At 35.7% G+C, this 17,395-nt stretch overlaps 2 protein-coding genes across 36 annotated transcripts in view; both read right to left on the reverse strand.

Moving 5' to 3' along the window:
- Nucleotides 1-614: 614 nt before the first annotated feature.
- Nucleotides 615-1,773, reverse strand: si:ch211-240l19.5. Its single transcript, NM_001030152.3, is given in 2 exon segments — nucleotides 615-1,644; nucleotides 1,721-1,773. A coding segment is annotated over 1 exon segment (405 nt). The 5' UTR covers nucleotides 1,643-1,644; nucleotides 1,721-1,773; the 3' UTR covers nucleotides 615-1,237.
- Nucleotides 1,774-3,322: 1,549 nt separating this feature from the next.
- Nucleotides 3,323-17,395, reverse strand: part of wnk1b (WNK lysine deficient protein kinase 1b) — a 109,480-nt gene continuing 95,407 nt past the window's right edge. For 10 of the 35 annotated variants that reach the window (NM_001443037.1, NM_001443036.1, NM_001443035.1 and 7 more), the window contains 2 exon segments: nucleotides 3,323-7,019; nucleotides 9,228-9,433. In NM_001443037.1, the coding sequence (NP_001429966.1) occupies nucleotides 6,675-7,019; nucleotides 9,228-9,433 (551 nt within the window). In that variant the 3' untranslated portion in view covers nucleotides 3,323-6,674. 35 annotated transcript variants of the gene reach the window in all.

Below are 17,395 nucleotides of genomic sequence, written 5' to 3' on the forward strand. Positions count from 1 at the left end.
TATATGCCGAGCTAGTGCAGTTCCCATGCTGATACCTGGTGACCTGTTATTGTGAACTTGTTACCATTTTATACGGTTCCTTATACAGCATCGATGTTGTAATGTCATTAAAATACATTCAGTTAAATAAACTTTAGCATTTATTTAGTTGCTCATGCGTAAAACGAGACAAAAAGCTGTTTACTCGCACGCGCCCGTCAGAATCGGCAGGCTAACGCAGAAGCTCCATTGAATATACTGGGGTAAAATAAATGCTCATATTATATAGACATGGCGGGGGAAATGTAATTTAATGCAGTGCTCCTTGTACAATCTGAGACCCACTTTAAATCGGATATCACTCAGCTAGTGGAGATCGCCGATTTTTAAAGAAAACAGACCTTAAACGCACTGGATTTTGCATTGGCATTCAAATCGCCGGAAGCGCTTAACCCAGGTTACTGGCAAATTAAAAGTCCTATTAGCATGCTTCGGCATATACCCCATTTATATATCAATAACAAATATACAAAGTACACACACACATATTATTTAAATACATAATTTTATTTTGGATAATTAATTGTTGCCTGACATTAGTAACTATTGAATAAGAGACTATCTTGATCATCTTAAAGCTTTTATCAGCATTTTTAATGAACAGATTGAAAGCGTTTAACAAATGAGGAAATACATTAGCATTCAATTTCAACCAAGCATACAGCTGAAGTCAGTATTATTAGTCTCCTTGTATATTTTCTTCCCCCTATTTCTGTTTAATAGAAAGAACATAACAGTTTTAGTAACTCATTTCTAATAACGGATTTCTTTTATCTTTGCCATGATGACAGGACATAATATTTGGCTTTATAGTTTTCAATTTACAAGTATTGAGCTTAAAGTGATATTTAAAGGCTTAACTAGGGTAGTTAGGCAAATCATTGTATAAAGATGGTTTGCTCTGTACACAATCGAAAACAAATACTGTTGAAGGGAGCTAATAATATTGAAAAAAGTAGAAACTGCTTTCATTCTATCTGAAATAAAACTAATAAGACTTTCTCCAGAAGAAACAATATTATACTGTGAAAAATTCCTTGCTCTGTTAAACATCATTTGGGAAAATATGTGAAAAAGAAGAGGGCTGATAATTTGCATATCAATGCGAAAACATACTCTGCAGAGCGTTCAAGACATTTTTTTATTACCATCAATCTACTTACAGTGGAAATTTGTCTCAAATAAGCTTTGGTACAAATCATCTCAACTCATACTTGTAGAACAGAGTTCCTTTCGACAGATGACAAGGAATGTCAAATGACCCATACTGCACGGTTCTAGTACACGTGCCCAATTTATCATCAAAAAACAGATCTTTGTCCCACACCTCCAGCTTCAGGATCTCAGTAGCTTTGCATATCGGGAAGCTGAACTCGGCAGACCACTCAGGATTATTAGTACCGTTGAGAAACTCCGTCATCCCTCCAAAAGTAGAGCCACACCAGATCTTGATATACGGATCGGGCTTGTTTCCGATGACATCTCCAGAGAGGTCCATGGCGTGAATATCAAACACTCGGACGTCAGCTTTGCCAAAGTCCAGGTGAAACGCCAGCATCAATACGGCTAGAGACACCAGCCGAAGATCATAAAGGACTCCCATGGCTGAGGAACAAAACAGATTGGATTATAATAAAGATTTAAGACAGAAATATTGAACTTATAGTATATTAACTCATACTTCACTCGCACTGGTGTCCGTATGAATGTTACCAAATCCTCACCCTCTTTATAAAGCCAGTGCAGTCAGAAAAATCCTTCAAAAGAGGAACAACAGGTGCTTCAATCCCAGGAGTCGCTGTGTGGAGTTTCAGTCTGGTTGTTTTGCATTTCACAGGTTGCACAGAAAGCATAACATTGTGTGGGAAGCCTAAACGCAAGGCATTCAAAAAATTTCACCAACATTTAAAAAAAGACAGATCTAATTAATAATAAAAATATTAAATTGAATATAAAAAGGTGAATATAACTATTTACAAATGTTGATGTCTTGTCATTATTTTATCATAATTTTTCTTATGCATTTTTATGATAATTACTGGTTGGACTATACAACAAAAGCCTCTATAATATTAATATGCACTTTAAAGAATATTTTTTGCAGGAAAGTTGTTTTTCTGACTTGGTCAAAAACAATCATACAGAAGTGTAATGGCTTCATTTTTTTTAAAGAAACTTGTTTTTTTAGTCACCCAGTACAGATTTGAATATGGAGGAGTGAGTGTTGGCAAATTCAAATAGAGTAGGGCATGTACTCATTTTGAAAGGACAGGACACCGAGTGCAAGGGCACACATGGTGTCATTCACACCCTTATCAAACGTCTGTATTAAAATACAAATTTAAAAAAAGTCCCATTTTGGCAGTGCATCAAATGAAATTGACGCACGTGATTTTGTACACATAGAAAGCACACAGTATTAACTAAAAGTAAAGTGTATACTATAATGCTGCAAATACAAATAAAAGTGCTTTTCAATTGCCTTGTTTCTGTTTTTAAACTGCACTGATGTGATGCGTCTTTTTTGCTTTTTGGGGTTACACTCCTTGAAAAAAGTCTTGTTGCTTATTTAAATTTAAGGAATAACAAATAATAACTTGACTTCTAGTTGATCATTTGGTATGAGAAGTGGCTTATATGAAAGGCAAAGGCCTCTAGATTACGCTTATTTTACCAAAATAAATTATGATCATGTCTTGATTTTTAATGATTTATTTAGGACAGTAAAATCTGACTTTGCTTAGACAAAAGTCGTGTCACTTAACAGAAATAATGTCCAGTATAGAATATAAAGTCATGCTGCAGTGGAAACAGAATGAATATTGTGTATGACTCCCATGAGCTTGGAGGACTGCATGACCCTTACTGAATGTAACCCCAAACCATGATTTTTCCTTCACCAAACTTGACTAAAACTGTGAGAATATTGGGTCCATGTGGGTTCCAGTAGGTCTTCTGCAGTATTTGTGATGCAGTTTAACAGATCAACAGTTCAACAATAGTTCAAAAAACGAAGAAGTGAAGTAATTATTTGTTGCTCTTACAACTGGGATCGACGACAAGACTTTTACCAGGTAGATTATATACAAATCATAACTATATTCCTTGAACAACTGGATTTGTGTATGAACATAGATAGATAGATAGATAGACAGACAGACAGACAGACAGACAGACAGACAGACAGATAGATAGATAGATAGATAGATAGATAGATAGATAGATAGATAGATAGATAGATAGATAGATAGATAGATAGATAGATAGTCAGACAGACGCAGGCTTATTTATTTAAATGACTTTTATTAAGTTTACAAATAAGGTAACAAATGCTGTTTTTATTGGAGCGCAAATCGCAGTTTTATATGAAGCTCGAACATCCTATACTTAGTGCAAAACATACAGTTAAACATTGCCAATGATTCCCTACATGTTTTTGTTTGGTTTTCATGTTAAGCAATTATTTTAACATTTTGTACAATGTTAAATATCATACGGAGAAAAAAAAACCCAACAAAACGAAACAAAGAAACACTGAATGAAAGTCGCCAGAGGACATCTAGAGACTCTAACGACAGCAAAAACAAGCGGATCGGATAGTAGTACAAAACAAAATAACTTAATGACAGGTCAGTAGCATTAAGTAAACATTGTTCTGTTGTATTTCTTTCCACAGGAGAGCAACTAGAAAGGTGGGTTTCATTCGTTCAATTAGATACCTTTCTTGTTTTGAGTGAGTGAGTGAGTCTGTGTGCATTTCTTTTGTGTAACTGAAGAATATATCATGCAAAAAAATACAACATTATCATGTTTTTTTTCCATCACAATGTGTCTATCGATACTGGATGGCTAGTTCGCACATCAGCTCGCTACCGACGCATATCTATCATCTCAAAGTAAAGTGAAAAACAAAGAGGTTGTATTTTCAAAGGTGCTAAATCATTTACATCAGAGGTCAGAGGTGAATCTCGTTTTTTTTTTTTTAACGTTGTACGTCCTGCACTGCAGTTACATTAGCGCCCTCTACAGTCAAACAGGATGAACCTGCTTCTTACAGTCGAGAGCAAATTAACACTTGCGCGTATTTTGGAACGAGGACATGGCACTCAGAAGGTAGTACTACACGGATTTCCAATAGTCTGAACACTGAGCAGGTTGGACCTCTTTGTTAAAGACCTTTTGATGTGTTCACAGTTTGAACGAACCGAACAACGTAAAGTGGGGTAAAGCGGTGTGTACAAAGCAAGAGATAAAGGTATTCTCTAAATACAGAGAGCCAGCTGAAAATCTAAACTGTACAGTTGACCTAAAGTGAAGTTCCTGTACCAGGTTGTTTCACGCAGACGGCACGCTAAGCAGTACGTAACAAGTTGTAATCTAAGTCCTTTCAGTAGTTAAGAGCATCTTCACTACGTTTCTGTACCCCAAAATGAGCTGTACATTTGTTTTCCGGTGAATCAGGACCATTCTCTATTCATCTGCACGGTTTAACATTGCTAATAAGGTAGTTTTGACATTGCAGGTTAAGCATTTCGAATAGACTAAAGCATTTACAAGAGTGATTTGATTGATTGCTACAAAGAAAGAAGCTACTGATCTGCCGTAAAACCGAAGGCTGTTGCCAGTACAGTGGCGTTATATGAGCAGTGTGAGTTAAAAAATGTGGATTGCCGACAACAAACAGAAAAATCTGCGAGTATTAGTCGTGTTTTGGCTTGTTCTTGTGTTGGTGAGGGATGCTAACCGTCTCTTCTCACCTTTCTGGTCCTTTTAACACTCGTCTTGCTGTCACACCTGTTGCTAAATGAGTAAAAACATGCCTCTCTGCACATATCGGATGGGCTTTGACACTGGATGGCGTCAAAACCGATTGAATAGTGCTGCAAAAACATCTAGCTATTGGAGGTTTTGAAATACTTACAACATACTGCGTCCCCATGCATACTAACTTTCCCCGTCCTGCCTTTCTATCTCGATCCCTCACCTTTCACAAGAACTGCTCACACTGCTTATGAATCCATCTGGAAAACAGAAACACCACTTTTGTCGAAGGTTTACACGAAAGTTGTGCGCTGTTGATATGCACGCTTCATGCTAAGCATCTAAACTCAACTCTCAAGCAGCCTTTGGATGCTATGTAATGGCTGGTGTTTTGTGCAGCTTTTTTGAGAGTAGGACTGCGCCATTAAATGGTCAAAACGCCACTCATTCAACACCTCGTTCCCACAAAATATTCATATTCATCTTCTGCGGAGTCCGAAGGCCAGCACTTCAACCAATTTGAGACTCTCCGCTGCCTTAAAAATCAACCCCAGAAGCAAAAAGAAACTTTTAAATAAAGAAAAGCAAGGCACTAGAATCTTCAGAAAGCTCATCGGGCGTAGGGAAAAAGGGAAAGATTCGTTTCTTCAAGTACATTAATTGAATCCATTTTACATTCACATTTATCTAATGATAATAATACAAAGGAAGTACAAAGGGCGGAAGGATTAAAGTGTCTCCAATAAGATGTGAATAATGAAATAGCTAGCCTTACATCTCATGAACGCGAATATATCCAAAACCCTCCGCAAAATTTCATTGTTGTTTACGTTTTTGTCTACTTTTCTTTTAATCTAATGTTGTCCAACAACATTTATAATAATCACAGTGTTTCAACATCAAAAACTGATGAGTAAATACAGGTCCGTACAGAACACGACTTCTTATTTGAATGTCTCGATCGAACTAAATCCGCCCCTAATGCTGCCATGTTTAGAAAAAAGCTGTTACGTTAGTCGTAGATTGAAAGCTTCACAGGCCTTCAGGGCAGTACATGTGTCAGAAGCGATCCCCAGTTTCATATGCAAAGCTCGATCCAACTAATTACACATGGTGTAGCCAGTAAAAAAAAAAACATACACGGAAAAGGACGGTAGGCATGTGAAAGTGCTGCAAAGCATGCTGGGGAGCTGTTGTAGAAGCTTTGTAGCACAAACCATGAGGGCAGCTGAAAGGCCTCTGAACATGACAAAACAAACGACCCTTAAACGTACTGCTACACAAGGCCGGCTCGAAGGGCATAAGGAAAGAAAACCACACCAGCCAACCTAATGAATGGAATCAAAACCCTCGTAACCTTAAAAACAAAGCAAACCTGTACATGGATTCTCTTATTTTTGTGTTTGTTTTATCTAATGAAGGCCACTTCCTGTGTTTTTAAATGGGCTTTTCTACCACTTTAAGTAATTATTGCAGTATTCCATGGCATTGCAGCAAAGGGGGTATTTGGGCAAGAGGGGAACAAGGACACCTAGATTCATCTCTTCGCCACTCACCATCACCCACCCCACCTCTGAATGCTTATATCACAGATGGATGGATGGAGGTGGCATTCATTGGGTCTGAAAACACAAGTCAAACCCCTTGACAAATGTTTGGTGAAGGATGCAAAAATGGTCACACCTTCTTTGGCCACGTAACATTGCACTCAAGTGTCCGTTGCTTTGTTTTCGTCTTCTCTTATCCCTTGCATCATCCCCGTGGCATATTTGTGAGCATGCAGGATGCTTGCCCAGACCCACTTTCAGTCTGCACCCCTACCCTTGCCTCAATCCCCAACAGTTATTATAGGCCTGGCGCGGCTAGGCCCTGCCCTACGTGCTCTTCAGATTGGGTCCGCCCGGGTGGCTGACTGACTTTTGCAAAGTGCTGATGTGGAAGGTCTGTAAAGGGGTGGGCACCTGGGGATATTGGCCCAGGGGTTGTGAGGTGGCCAGCAGACCGGCCTGGGTGTGCGTGGCCGCTCCAGCCCACTGGGCGCTGTAAGGTGCGGAGGGGTAGCCGTACTGCGGCGTGGGACACAAGGAGCCCTTCCGAGCTCCTAGAGAGGTAGCGGGAGTGTTGGGCATTGGTGGATGGCCGCTCAGAGTTGAAGCGATGCTTGGGCACAGCTGACCCGGAGCTGAGTACTTACGGCCCATGTTTACTGGAGGAACCATCTGAAGAGAAAAGAAATTAAGAATTTAGAGAAAGGCAGGACTTAAGGTCTGAGTTTATACAGAAAGTATAAAATGTAGTGATGTTTTACAAACAAATTTGGAATCTAAGCAACTATGCTGGTATTTTATTTGCATTATATCAGTGGTACCTAAAGTGGGGGTCGGGACAATGAAGGTGGGGATCCAATTCATTTGCAATTTAATTCAATTTTAAACACTATTAGAATGACCATATTTTATTCATAACCTATAGACCTTTTTCTTGGAACGCAAAATTACCCATTATGCTTTGCGTGTATGCGCAAGGAGAATGCGAAGAACTTCCGGTCGGCAGCTGATGCGTGTAAACAGTCACATTTGGACAGCTTTGAAACTATAGTTTTAATCTATTTTGCCTGGTTTTATCCTCTTTGAACTAATACTGTTGTCCATCAGCAGCATCTCCTGGATTGATCATTTAAAGAAATGCGATCTAATAGGATGGAAAACAGCTGCTGTGAGGCGTTTTCCCCTCGTTGTCAAACGGCATCTTCTGCAGTTTAAATGAAGCCTTGATATCGCTAAAGTCAACATTTTCTCTTTATTTCAAATATATAACCAGCCCAAACAAATGTAGTTCGCAAAAATGTTTGACACACACACGTAGCCTGTACTGTGCCATTGACACACTGATTGAATAAATGTGACAAAGTGAAAATATAGACTAGTGTCATTTCGAAAGGACAGAAAAACACAAACCGTGGTAAAAACAACACACGATATAAAACACAAACGGCTCGCGATTAGAATGAACAGCAAATCAGCCAGCAGAGTATCAATAACAGACTTTTATTGGTCATTTTTGTAAATTGCACGACTTTCATACCTGTTTCATGCCAGTACTCTGGTTTGCTCTCTCTCTCTGTGTGTGTGTGTGTGTGTGTGTGTGTGTGTGTGTGTGTGTGTGTGTGTGTGTGTGCATTTGTGTGTGTGTTAAAGAGCCGCTGAGCTAGCAGCTGACAGGCCGGGAACACACACTGTATTTCTGACGGCAGACATGTGAACTAGGAGAACGTTTTTTTCGTATTTCTGACGCGCTTGAACCACATGTGACAGATTATAACGGCTTTAACAGACACATTTCTAAGTTGTGTGTCACAAAAACACTCTGTTATCCATTAAAAACGTCATTGAAACCCATTTTCGGAGCGCAAATTACCAGTTGTACACGCTGTGAACGGAAGTTTTTAGCATTCTACCGGAAGACGCCCTCCATGCAGTAGCCATGAAAAAGGTCTATAGAACATAAAAATAGTGGTTAATAGTTACATTAAAAAAATCCACATGCAAATAAAAAGTCAGCTTCTATTATTTGGATTGCAACTTCTGAGGTGTTTACATTAGATTACTGATGTCCAAACTACACTCTCAGAAATAAAGGTACACAAACTGTCACTGGGGTGGTACCTTTTCAAAAGGTACAAATTTGTACTTAAAAGGGCCATATTAATATCTCAAGGGTTTATATTAGTGCCTAAAAAATACAAAAGTGTTCCTGTAAAAATTTGCAGGTACTAATATATACTTTTGCACCAATGTGGACCCTTCAAGTACAAATGTGTCCCTTTTGAAAAGGTACTACCCCGGTGACAGCTTGTGTACCTTTATTTCTGAGGGTGTAAGGCCCGAGGGCCAAAGTTGCCCCATGGTATTCTTTGATTTGGCCATCAGAGAAGGTAGGATGATGGAGATGTTTCAGTGTTTAGTTGTTAAAGGCTAAACTGAAATGAAGTGTTTGAATTAAATGGCGTAAATTAATGAGGTTTTGTTAAAATGTAATGGATGATGAATGAATTTGATGAAAAATGATGGGGATGTTTCGATGTTTAGTGTAGTCAGAATTGAACTCCATTGTGTTATAAATGTGATTATGTTTTTATTGCATTGCAAGATGAAAACTAATAAATAACTGCCTAAACATGAGCTATAATGAAAATGAATTACTGCCCAAACACAAAAGCCCCATCTCTACAATCTTATACTCATTGTTGAAATCATCACAGAATAATGAATTAAACTCAAAACCATTTGAAATTGACCATTTCAATCATTTTAAAACAGTCAATATCTATTAAACATGTTGCAAATTAATGCAGAATATTATGTATCACTCCTAAGCGACTGTGAATAAAAAGAAAAAAGAAAAGCACATCTCTATAAAAGGCTTACTTCGTAGCTGTGGCCCTGAGGAACCACTTGCTGTTGGTGTTTGGAGCCTCTCTTGCCCTGTGATAGGTTCATGGCGTCCCGGGCCCAGTTGTCCACCAGTTTGTGCAGCTCGTCTGTGAACATGCCCTTGCAGCTCTGAGACTGAGAGACAGGTGGCTGGCTTTGGTTCTGACCGGGTCCTGCCACCGTGTTGGTGCTGCTCGTCCCTGAGCAAGGAGGAAAAGAGAAAGAGAAAATACGATTATAAAAAGAAAGTCATTTGAACGAAGGTCACATTAAAACAGCTGATACCATCTGAAGCTCACAGACTATATCAATGTGTGCATGTATGTTTTCATATACAGTTACTCTTGTTACTTTACACATACCTTGCATAATCTGCTAAATGTCGAAAAGGAGATTATATATTTTTATTTTTACCCTGGTTTAGCCTGATTCTGAGTTATCTGGCATTACATTTCAACTCTCTTTATTTTTTTTTTCATTATTTAAATATTGTATTACCGCTTTAAAATTTAGTTTAATAATCTAACTAATAAATTGAAATGATTTAAAATACATGTATCTTTATGTAAATAAAATAAAAATACTTTATTTTTCTAAAAACATTTTCATATTGTTTATTAATAATAATTAATTTAAAACCTGTAAAAGCTTTGTACTTATTTTTTTTTTTTGCTTATTCTGAAGCACAGATTTTCTCAAATCATGCAGACGTAGAGCTAAATCTGCAATAGGAGAAACAAACCCTAACAATTAATCAATTTCAGCTGCTTTGCCCAAACAATATACTTGTATTACAGGTTAATGATGTAATGTAACAATATAAATTTTTTATACAGGTTCTAGAGACCAACAAAATAAAACTCTCGCTGTTTTTAGTGGGTTTGAAGATTTTAGACCTTTTTAAAAGGAATTACTACTGTTCATAACAAAAAGCCAGTGTTTATTCTATGGCAGAGATGCTTAAAGTAGGAACCGCGGGCGAAAGTTAGCGCATTGTAACCTTTGATTTGGCCCACCATCGCATCTAACAGAAAAATCGAGGGAGGGGGTAGGGGAGAGTACATTTTCTAATTTGACATAACCTTTTTTGTTTCTTTTATTTATTATTTAATATTTTTATTTATTATTTTTACATATTTATAAATGCAAATACTGCCACTCAACAGATTGACTACACAGAAGACATCGACTAGCAAATCAAGGCAAAAACTGGTGTAATTTTGTTATAAACGAGGTTTCGTTTTTACTGTAATAAAAAAAAAAAATATATATATATATATATATATATATATATATATATATATATATAAACATATAAACTTTATTAGTTAATATAAAACAATGTTTTCTAGTCATTTTTAACATTATAAAATAAATTAGGAAATTACAAGTCAACTATAATTACCTTCAGCCCACTAGCCTCAATTGAAGTTTGGTTTTTGACACTTATTAACAAAACGTTTGGGCACCCCTGTTCTGTAGTCTCTTCTTGTTGAAGCATACAATTTATTTAGTTCAGTTCCTCAGATGAAAAGCCATAAATGATCTTCAAATTTGCTCTGAAATAAATCATCTTAAAACATTTTTTTGCAGTGCATGCATCATTTAAAGCTATGAAGTCTTGAATTTAAAAAGTACACATATTTTAACAATTTGAAGCCCTTCGATTGTGAATTAAGCATTTTTAACCCTCATTTAAGTCCGAGTTGAATGAAATCTTAAACATTTAATACAGATTATGCAAAGGGTATGCAAAACATCGGAGCACAACTGCATATATAATGTCATGTGTATATATAAAAACAAAAGTCATGGCAGTGAGGCCCTATCGAGCACCTGGGCGTCCGCTCTGAGGCTAAAGTGACACTTTTATCACTCTGACTCCAATCTGCAAAACAGGTCACGATGACAGCGTTAAAACACCATCTCTGACTTTCCATTACAGCACAATCGCAGTGCTCTGCTTCAGCATGGACTTCATTAACATGCTTGCTTGCGTTATTGCAACACAAGAGGGAGCAAAAGGCTGTTGAAACGGCAAAAGGATTCACTATAAGCTCTGGTATTAGTTTCAAATGAACTGCAATGACTCAAAATTCATGGAGGAGGCTAAACAGATTTGACAGCTGCTATTCAGATATATTTGATAAGCACTAGTATCTTGAGCATCAGAGCATTAAATAAGCCTCTTTCTGAACACCAAGCATTGCAGTGAAGATTATATGGTACTTATTTAGCAAAAGTAGCTGTGTTAAATGATGATAAATTGGCAAAAATGAGTGGGAATGCCTCAGCTCCTTCATTAGACACTTCACTGTCATGACTAAGAGATTACAGTCTTTCAACATGCACTGCTATAGGCTGATTGGTCCATTTGTCTATGCATGTGTGTTGAGGAACAAAGAGCTGATGCATTTAGAGAGGAACTGTAAGTCAAAAATGAAACTGATGAGAAGAAAAAAAAAAGAGAGCACATTTTCAAAGTCAAATCTTGCATGGTTACTTAAAATATCTTGCCAACTACCCAGGCAGCCACCCGGTGACACATATAAGACCTGTTAGGATGGTAAACACGGCCCTTTCCTGAAGGCAGCAACAGAAAGATGACACATCGCGCAGAGGATAAAGCACCAAAAGGTATTTTTGGGCGATAAAGCTCAGGGCAAGCCATGCTTTGAAAGAGAGCAACTCCTTTTCAACCATGCTGGTGCTGGTGCCAAAGCCGGTACTCAAATTGATCTGATTGCATTTCCACTGATGGAAAAGTATCAAAACTGAAGTGTATGTACAGTAGGTGTGATGGAATTTGTTGTGGGTTTTGTATATATTATTTATGATATATACTTTTTATTTATATGAATATTGGACTGCAACTTTAAGATATAGTTAAAAAGCGAGCAAATAAATTAGAATGATCTAAATAAAAATACATTAGTATAACAAATTTATTTTAATATAATATTAATTAAAATATATATATTAGGTGCAAATAATTGGCCAAAATAATAATAATAATAATAATGATAATAATAATATTAATAACAATAATAATGATATTAATATTAATAATAATAATGATAATAATAATAATGATAATAATAATAATGATAATAATAATAATAATAATGTTAGAATAAATATCTAAACCTATAGATTTGCCGTCTACAGATTGAAATGGCTATGCAGCAGCAGCAGCACCACCTGTTGGAAATGGAGTAAGGGAAAAGCTCCACACACACAGCTTGACTTCAGCATTTACTGGATGACCTCCATTCACTTGGTTCAATAATATGACAGCGTCTTCATATCCCATCTGCGGAAACCCACTGTTATAAGTGCCAAGCGTGAGCTCAATACGGCGGCTTGCGCATTTGTACAGTGATTAAGCCTTGTGCACAGCGAGGGAGAAAATCAGCCAGGCCTCATTATTCCCTGGTAATGGGCGAGAAGCTCCATTTCAACAGGATGAGGTCGATGTGCAGTAAGCGGGATGAGTCTTAAGGGGATAAGCAGGAGTGCAGGAGGGAGTCTGAGGCTTGTGTTTGTAATGGGATGAGAGCTCAGACGGGTCCATTTAGAGTGCATTAGGCTGAGTGCGGCGTCGTTGCGCAGCCGAGAGTGACGATCATTACAACACATGCAAGTTCAGTAAATGCCTTACTTTAGGGATGCACAATATTATCAGAATGCTTGATAAATCGGCAAAATGACCAAATATGGAAAATGATGGCTTGTCAATAAGATGAAGTGTTGAAAATGAGCCTGCAGTAACTTAATTGTCCACCAGGAGCGCTAGCAGTAAGATCAGGGCATTCTTGAGGTGAATTACTTGTATTGTGGTTTAGACTAATTGTTTAGGACTGTCAAATTGAAAATTTAAGATGCAATTTTTACTATTAAAAAGCCATTAACTATGTCTTTTAGCTTACTGAACCCCTTTATTTGCTGACAATTAGCAGTTATGGTAGTAGTTGAGTTTAAGCATTGGGCAGGATTATGGATGTATAATAAAATCAAGCATAATATGTAGTTTATCTGTATTAATAAACAGCCAAATATTTTAATTATAAACAGACAATAAGCTAGTTAATAGTGAGACTAGTTAATAGTGAGAATTGGTGCTTAAAAAAGTGATATAAACTTTTAATTGACCCAAAAACACACAAACCACAAAAACTATTGGTATCGAAATCAGTTATCGGCCAAAAGGATTCATAAATATTGGTTTATTGGATATCGACAAAAATGCAATATTGTGCATCTCTAATTCATTTAAGATTGCATTTTTTTAAAGGAATTTAAGGATTTGATTTAGGATGTGCAAGTGACATGCCACACTTTTCCAATCCAATATTGTGCATCCTTAATTCATTTAAGATTGTGTTTTTATCTAAGTTAAGAAGAAATTTTGTATTAGGATGCGCAAGTGACATGCCACACTTATAAAACACATGAATGGGTCATCACATGCATATCGGTTTATCGAATATCTGCAAAAATCTAAGACTGTGCATCCCTACTTGATTTAAGATTGCGTTTTTAATCTAATTTGAGAAGAACTTTCATTAAGGATGTGCAAGGGACATGCCACACTTATAAAACACATGAATGGGTCTTCACATGAATATCAGTTTATCGGATATCGGCAAAAATCCAATATTGTGCATCCCTAATTCATTTGAGATTGCGCTTTTATCTAAGTTAAGAAGTTTGATTTAGGATGTGCAAGTGACATGTCACACTTCTATAAAACATGAATGGGTCATCACATAAATATCGGTTTATCGAATATCGGCAAAAATCCAATATTGTGCATACTTAATTGATTAAAGATTGCGTATTTATCTAATTTGTAAAGGAGTTTTTATCAGATATCAGCAAAAATCCATTACTGATTACCCCTAATTGATTAAAGATTGCGTAATTATCTAATTTGAGAAGAAATTTCATTTAGGATGTGCAAGTGATATGCCACACTTATACAACACATGAATAGGTCATCATCACAAAAATATTGGTTTATCGGATACTGGCAAAAATCCAATAATGTGCAGCTCTAACTGATTTAAGATTACATTTTATCTGACCTGAGAAGGAGTGTTATTTAGGATGTGCAAGTGTCATGCCGCACTTATAAAACATAAATAGGTCATTATATAAATATCGGTTTATCGGATTTTGGTAAAAACCCAATTTTGCGCATCTATTACTCAGTTACGACTGTGTTTTTATACAGCTTAAAAAGAACCTTCATTTAGGATATGCAAGCGACATGCCACACTTATACAACACATGAATGGGTCATCACATAAATATCGGTTTATCAGATATCTGAAAAAATCCAATATTGTGCATCACTCATTGATTTCAGGCTGCATTTTTTTTTTTATCCAACTTAAAAAGGAGATTCATTTAGGACTCGCAACCGACATGCCACACTTATAAAACACATGAATGGGTCATCACAGGGAAGAAATGCTCAAGTCAGCCTGAGAGCGTAGTGGAAAAAACAGCTTCAACAGGCCACAAGACATGAAGCGAGAGATGACGGACAGGAGAGAGAGAGAGGGAAGGAGTGTGGGAGGATGTAAAAAAGAGAGATAATTACTACAGAGTTGGTTGCAGGGGCAGACTTTTTTCACCATCTTCCCTGAAGCATGGAGAGAACGGTGGGATTGGAGAGAATCAGTGGTTACAGTAATGCCACGTCCAACACAGTGCATTATGGGAGTGTATCAGAACATGCTAGGCTAAAATCTGACTTCAAGTCCTGATGGCTGTTCATACATTGGTACTGTATTTGCAAAAAAACGTGAAGGAGGGGATCAGCGGAGGAAAGCTCTGTTGTGATTGTGAATATCGGTGGTCTGTGGTCAAAGACATCACATTGTGAGAGTAAAGGAAGACTGCTGAGGAGATGGTGTGTGAAAGTACCTTTGCTGAGCTTCTTCTTTTACTTAAATAAAAATAAATAGTTAAACTAAAAGGGAAACTGAGCAGATTGTAAGATGGATGCAGTCGTTTATTTAAATAGGTTAATCATTAGTCTTTCTGTCAGCCTTTTTAATCGAAAAGTGTGTGTTGATTATTAGGTAATTAATATGAGGAAATGAGAATAGTAAGTCGGAGGTTGACACTGCATGTTTCAGTGCCGGAAAGTCTGATTGATTGACTTGTCATTATAATGTGATCATAATAATGTTTCTGAGGAAACACTGTGTAGGTTCATATCAGTGTTGTTTAGTTGTCATGTACTCAAACAGCTCTCTAAACTGATATCAACTTTTCCATAGAAGTGCATTTTTGTAGTTTATATGGAGACAAAAACTGTATTGTTATTAAAAACTGCTGCTATTAAATAAATAAACGGCTAAAACACATTAGAAATTTTTACTGTTTAAGTGACAGGTGTAAAATCCAGTTCCTGGAGGGCCGCAGCTCTGCACAGTTTAGTTCAAACCCTGCTTCAACACACTTACCTGTAGGTTTCAAACAAGCCAAAAAGACTCAATTAGTTTGAATAAGAGTGTTTAATAAGGGTTGAAATTAAACTGTGCAGAGCTGCGGTCCACTAGGAACCGCCTTTGACACCTGTTAATGACCATGTTAATGACCCCAAAACAAAAAGTAATAATTGTATGTAACTTTTAGTAATTGAAACTAAAATCTAAAATAAAATGTAAATATTAGATTTAAAAAATTGAAGTTAGAAACTTTTATTTGACCACTAACTAAAACAAGCTTAGGGTTTAGAAAAGTAATTAAAGCTGACACTGAAAAACACTGAAAAAAATATTCCAAATATATATATATATATAAATAAACAAAATTGTTTACATTTTTAAAATACATTTTTAAAGTAAATAAACAATCCTAAAATATCATTGCAACTATAAAATATGTTTACATTTATTAATGTAAATTAACGTTTGGCGGAAATGCATTTCATATTTATTTAGAAAATAACAAATACTGATTTATACAGCATGGAATTATGTGTGAAAATGTCATGTTAATGACCCCAAAACAAAAAGTAATACTTGTATGCAACTTTTAGGAATTGAAACTGAAATCTAAAATAAAATGTAAATATTGAATAAAAAAAATTAAGTTAGAAACTTTTAGTTGACCACAAACTAAAATAAGCTTAGGGTTTAAAAAATGACTAAAGCTGACACTGAAAAACACTCAAAAAATATTGCTGATATATAAAGATATAAATAAACATCAATTTGTTAACATGTTGAATACATTTTTAAAGTTAATATCATTGCAACTATAAAATATTTTAACATTTATAAATCTAGGTTAACATTTTGGATAAATGCATTTCATGTTTGATAAATAACAAATACTGATTTATACAGCATGAAACAATAGGTGAAAAAGTTATGTTAATGACAACAAAACATAAGTAATAATTGTATGTATCTTTTAGTAATCGAAACTGAAATCTAAAATAAAATGTAAATATTAGATTTAAAAATTGAAGTTAGAAACTTTTAGTTGACCACTAACTAAAACAAGCTTAGAATTTAAAACAAAAACTAAAGCTGACACTGAGAAACACTCAAAACTATTCCAAATATATAAAGATATAAAAACTACATGACTAAAACAAGCTGAAAATTAATACATTTGAATAAATGTAAGTATAAAAATCAATACTAAAATAACACTGCAACTATCAAATATTTTAATATATTTATATATAATTATTATTCTAGGCTAACGTTTTGGATAAACGCATTACATTTTCAGTTATAAAATAACAAATATAGATTTATACAGCATAAAATGATTAAACAATTTTAGCACATGCAACCATATTTACCTACAATAATATTAATGAATTCATCTACTGTTCTGTTAATGTAAAGTACATTATATACATGTAATGTTAGGCAAGTAATGTCGTTTCCCTGCATATGAGAATAAGTACCTATAAATACAACAGATGATGTTATTTAATATTTATTTATTTTTTAATCTACAAGCCATATATCTTTAGAACACTGTCAAATGCAGCATGTAATTAACATTTTAACTGATTAGTCATTTTGTTACTGTTAAACCAAACTTAAGCAATAAAACGATATAGAAAATCTTTAAACAAATTACCACCTTCGATTAGAAATAATTATCAGACCTCCTTAGGTTAC

This window comes from Danio rerio, chromosome 4 (assembly GCF_052040795.2).
Source record: "Danio rerio strain M-AB ecotype USA chromosome 4, GRCz13ab, whole genome shotgun sequence".
NCBI classification, from domain to species: domain Eukaryota; kingdom Metazoa; phylum Chordata; class Actinopteri; order Cypriniformes; family Danionidae; genus Danio; species Danio rerio.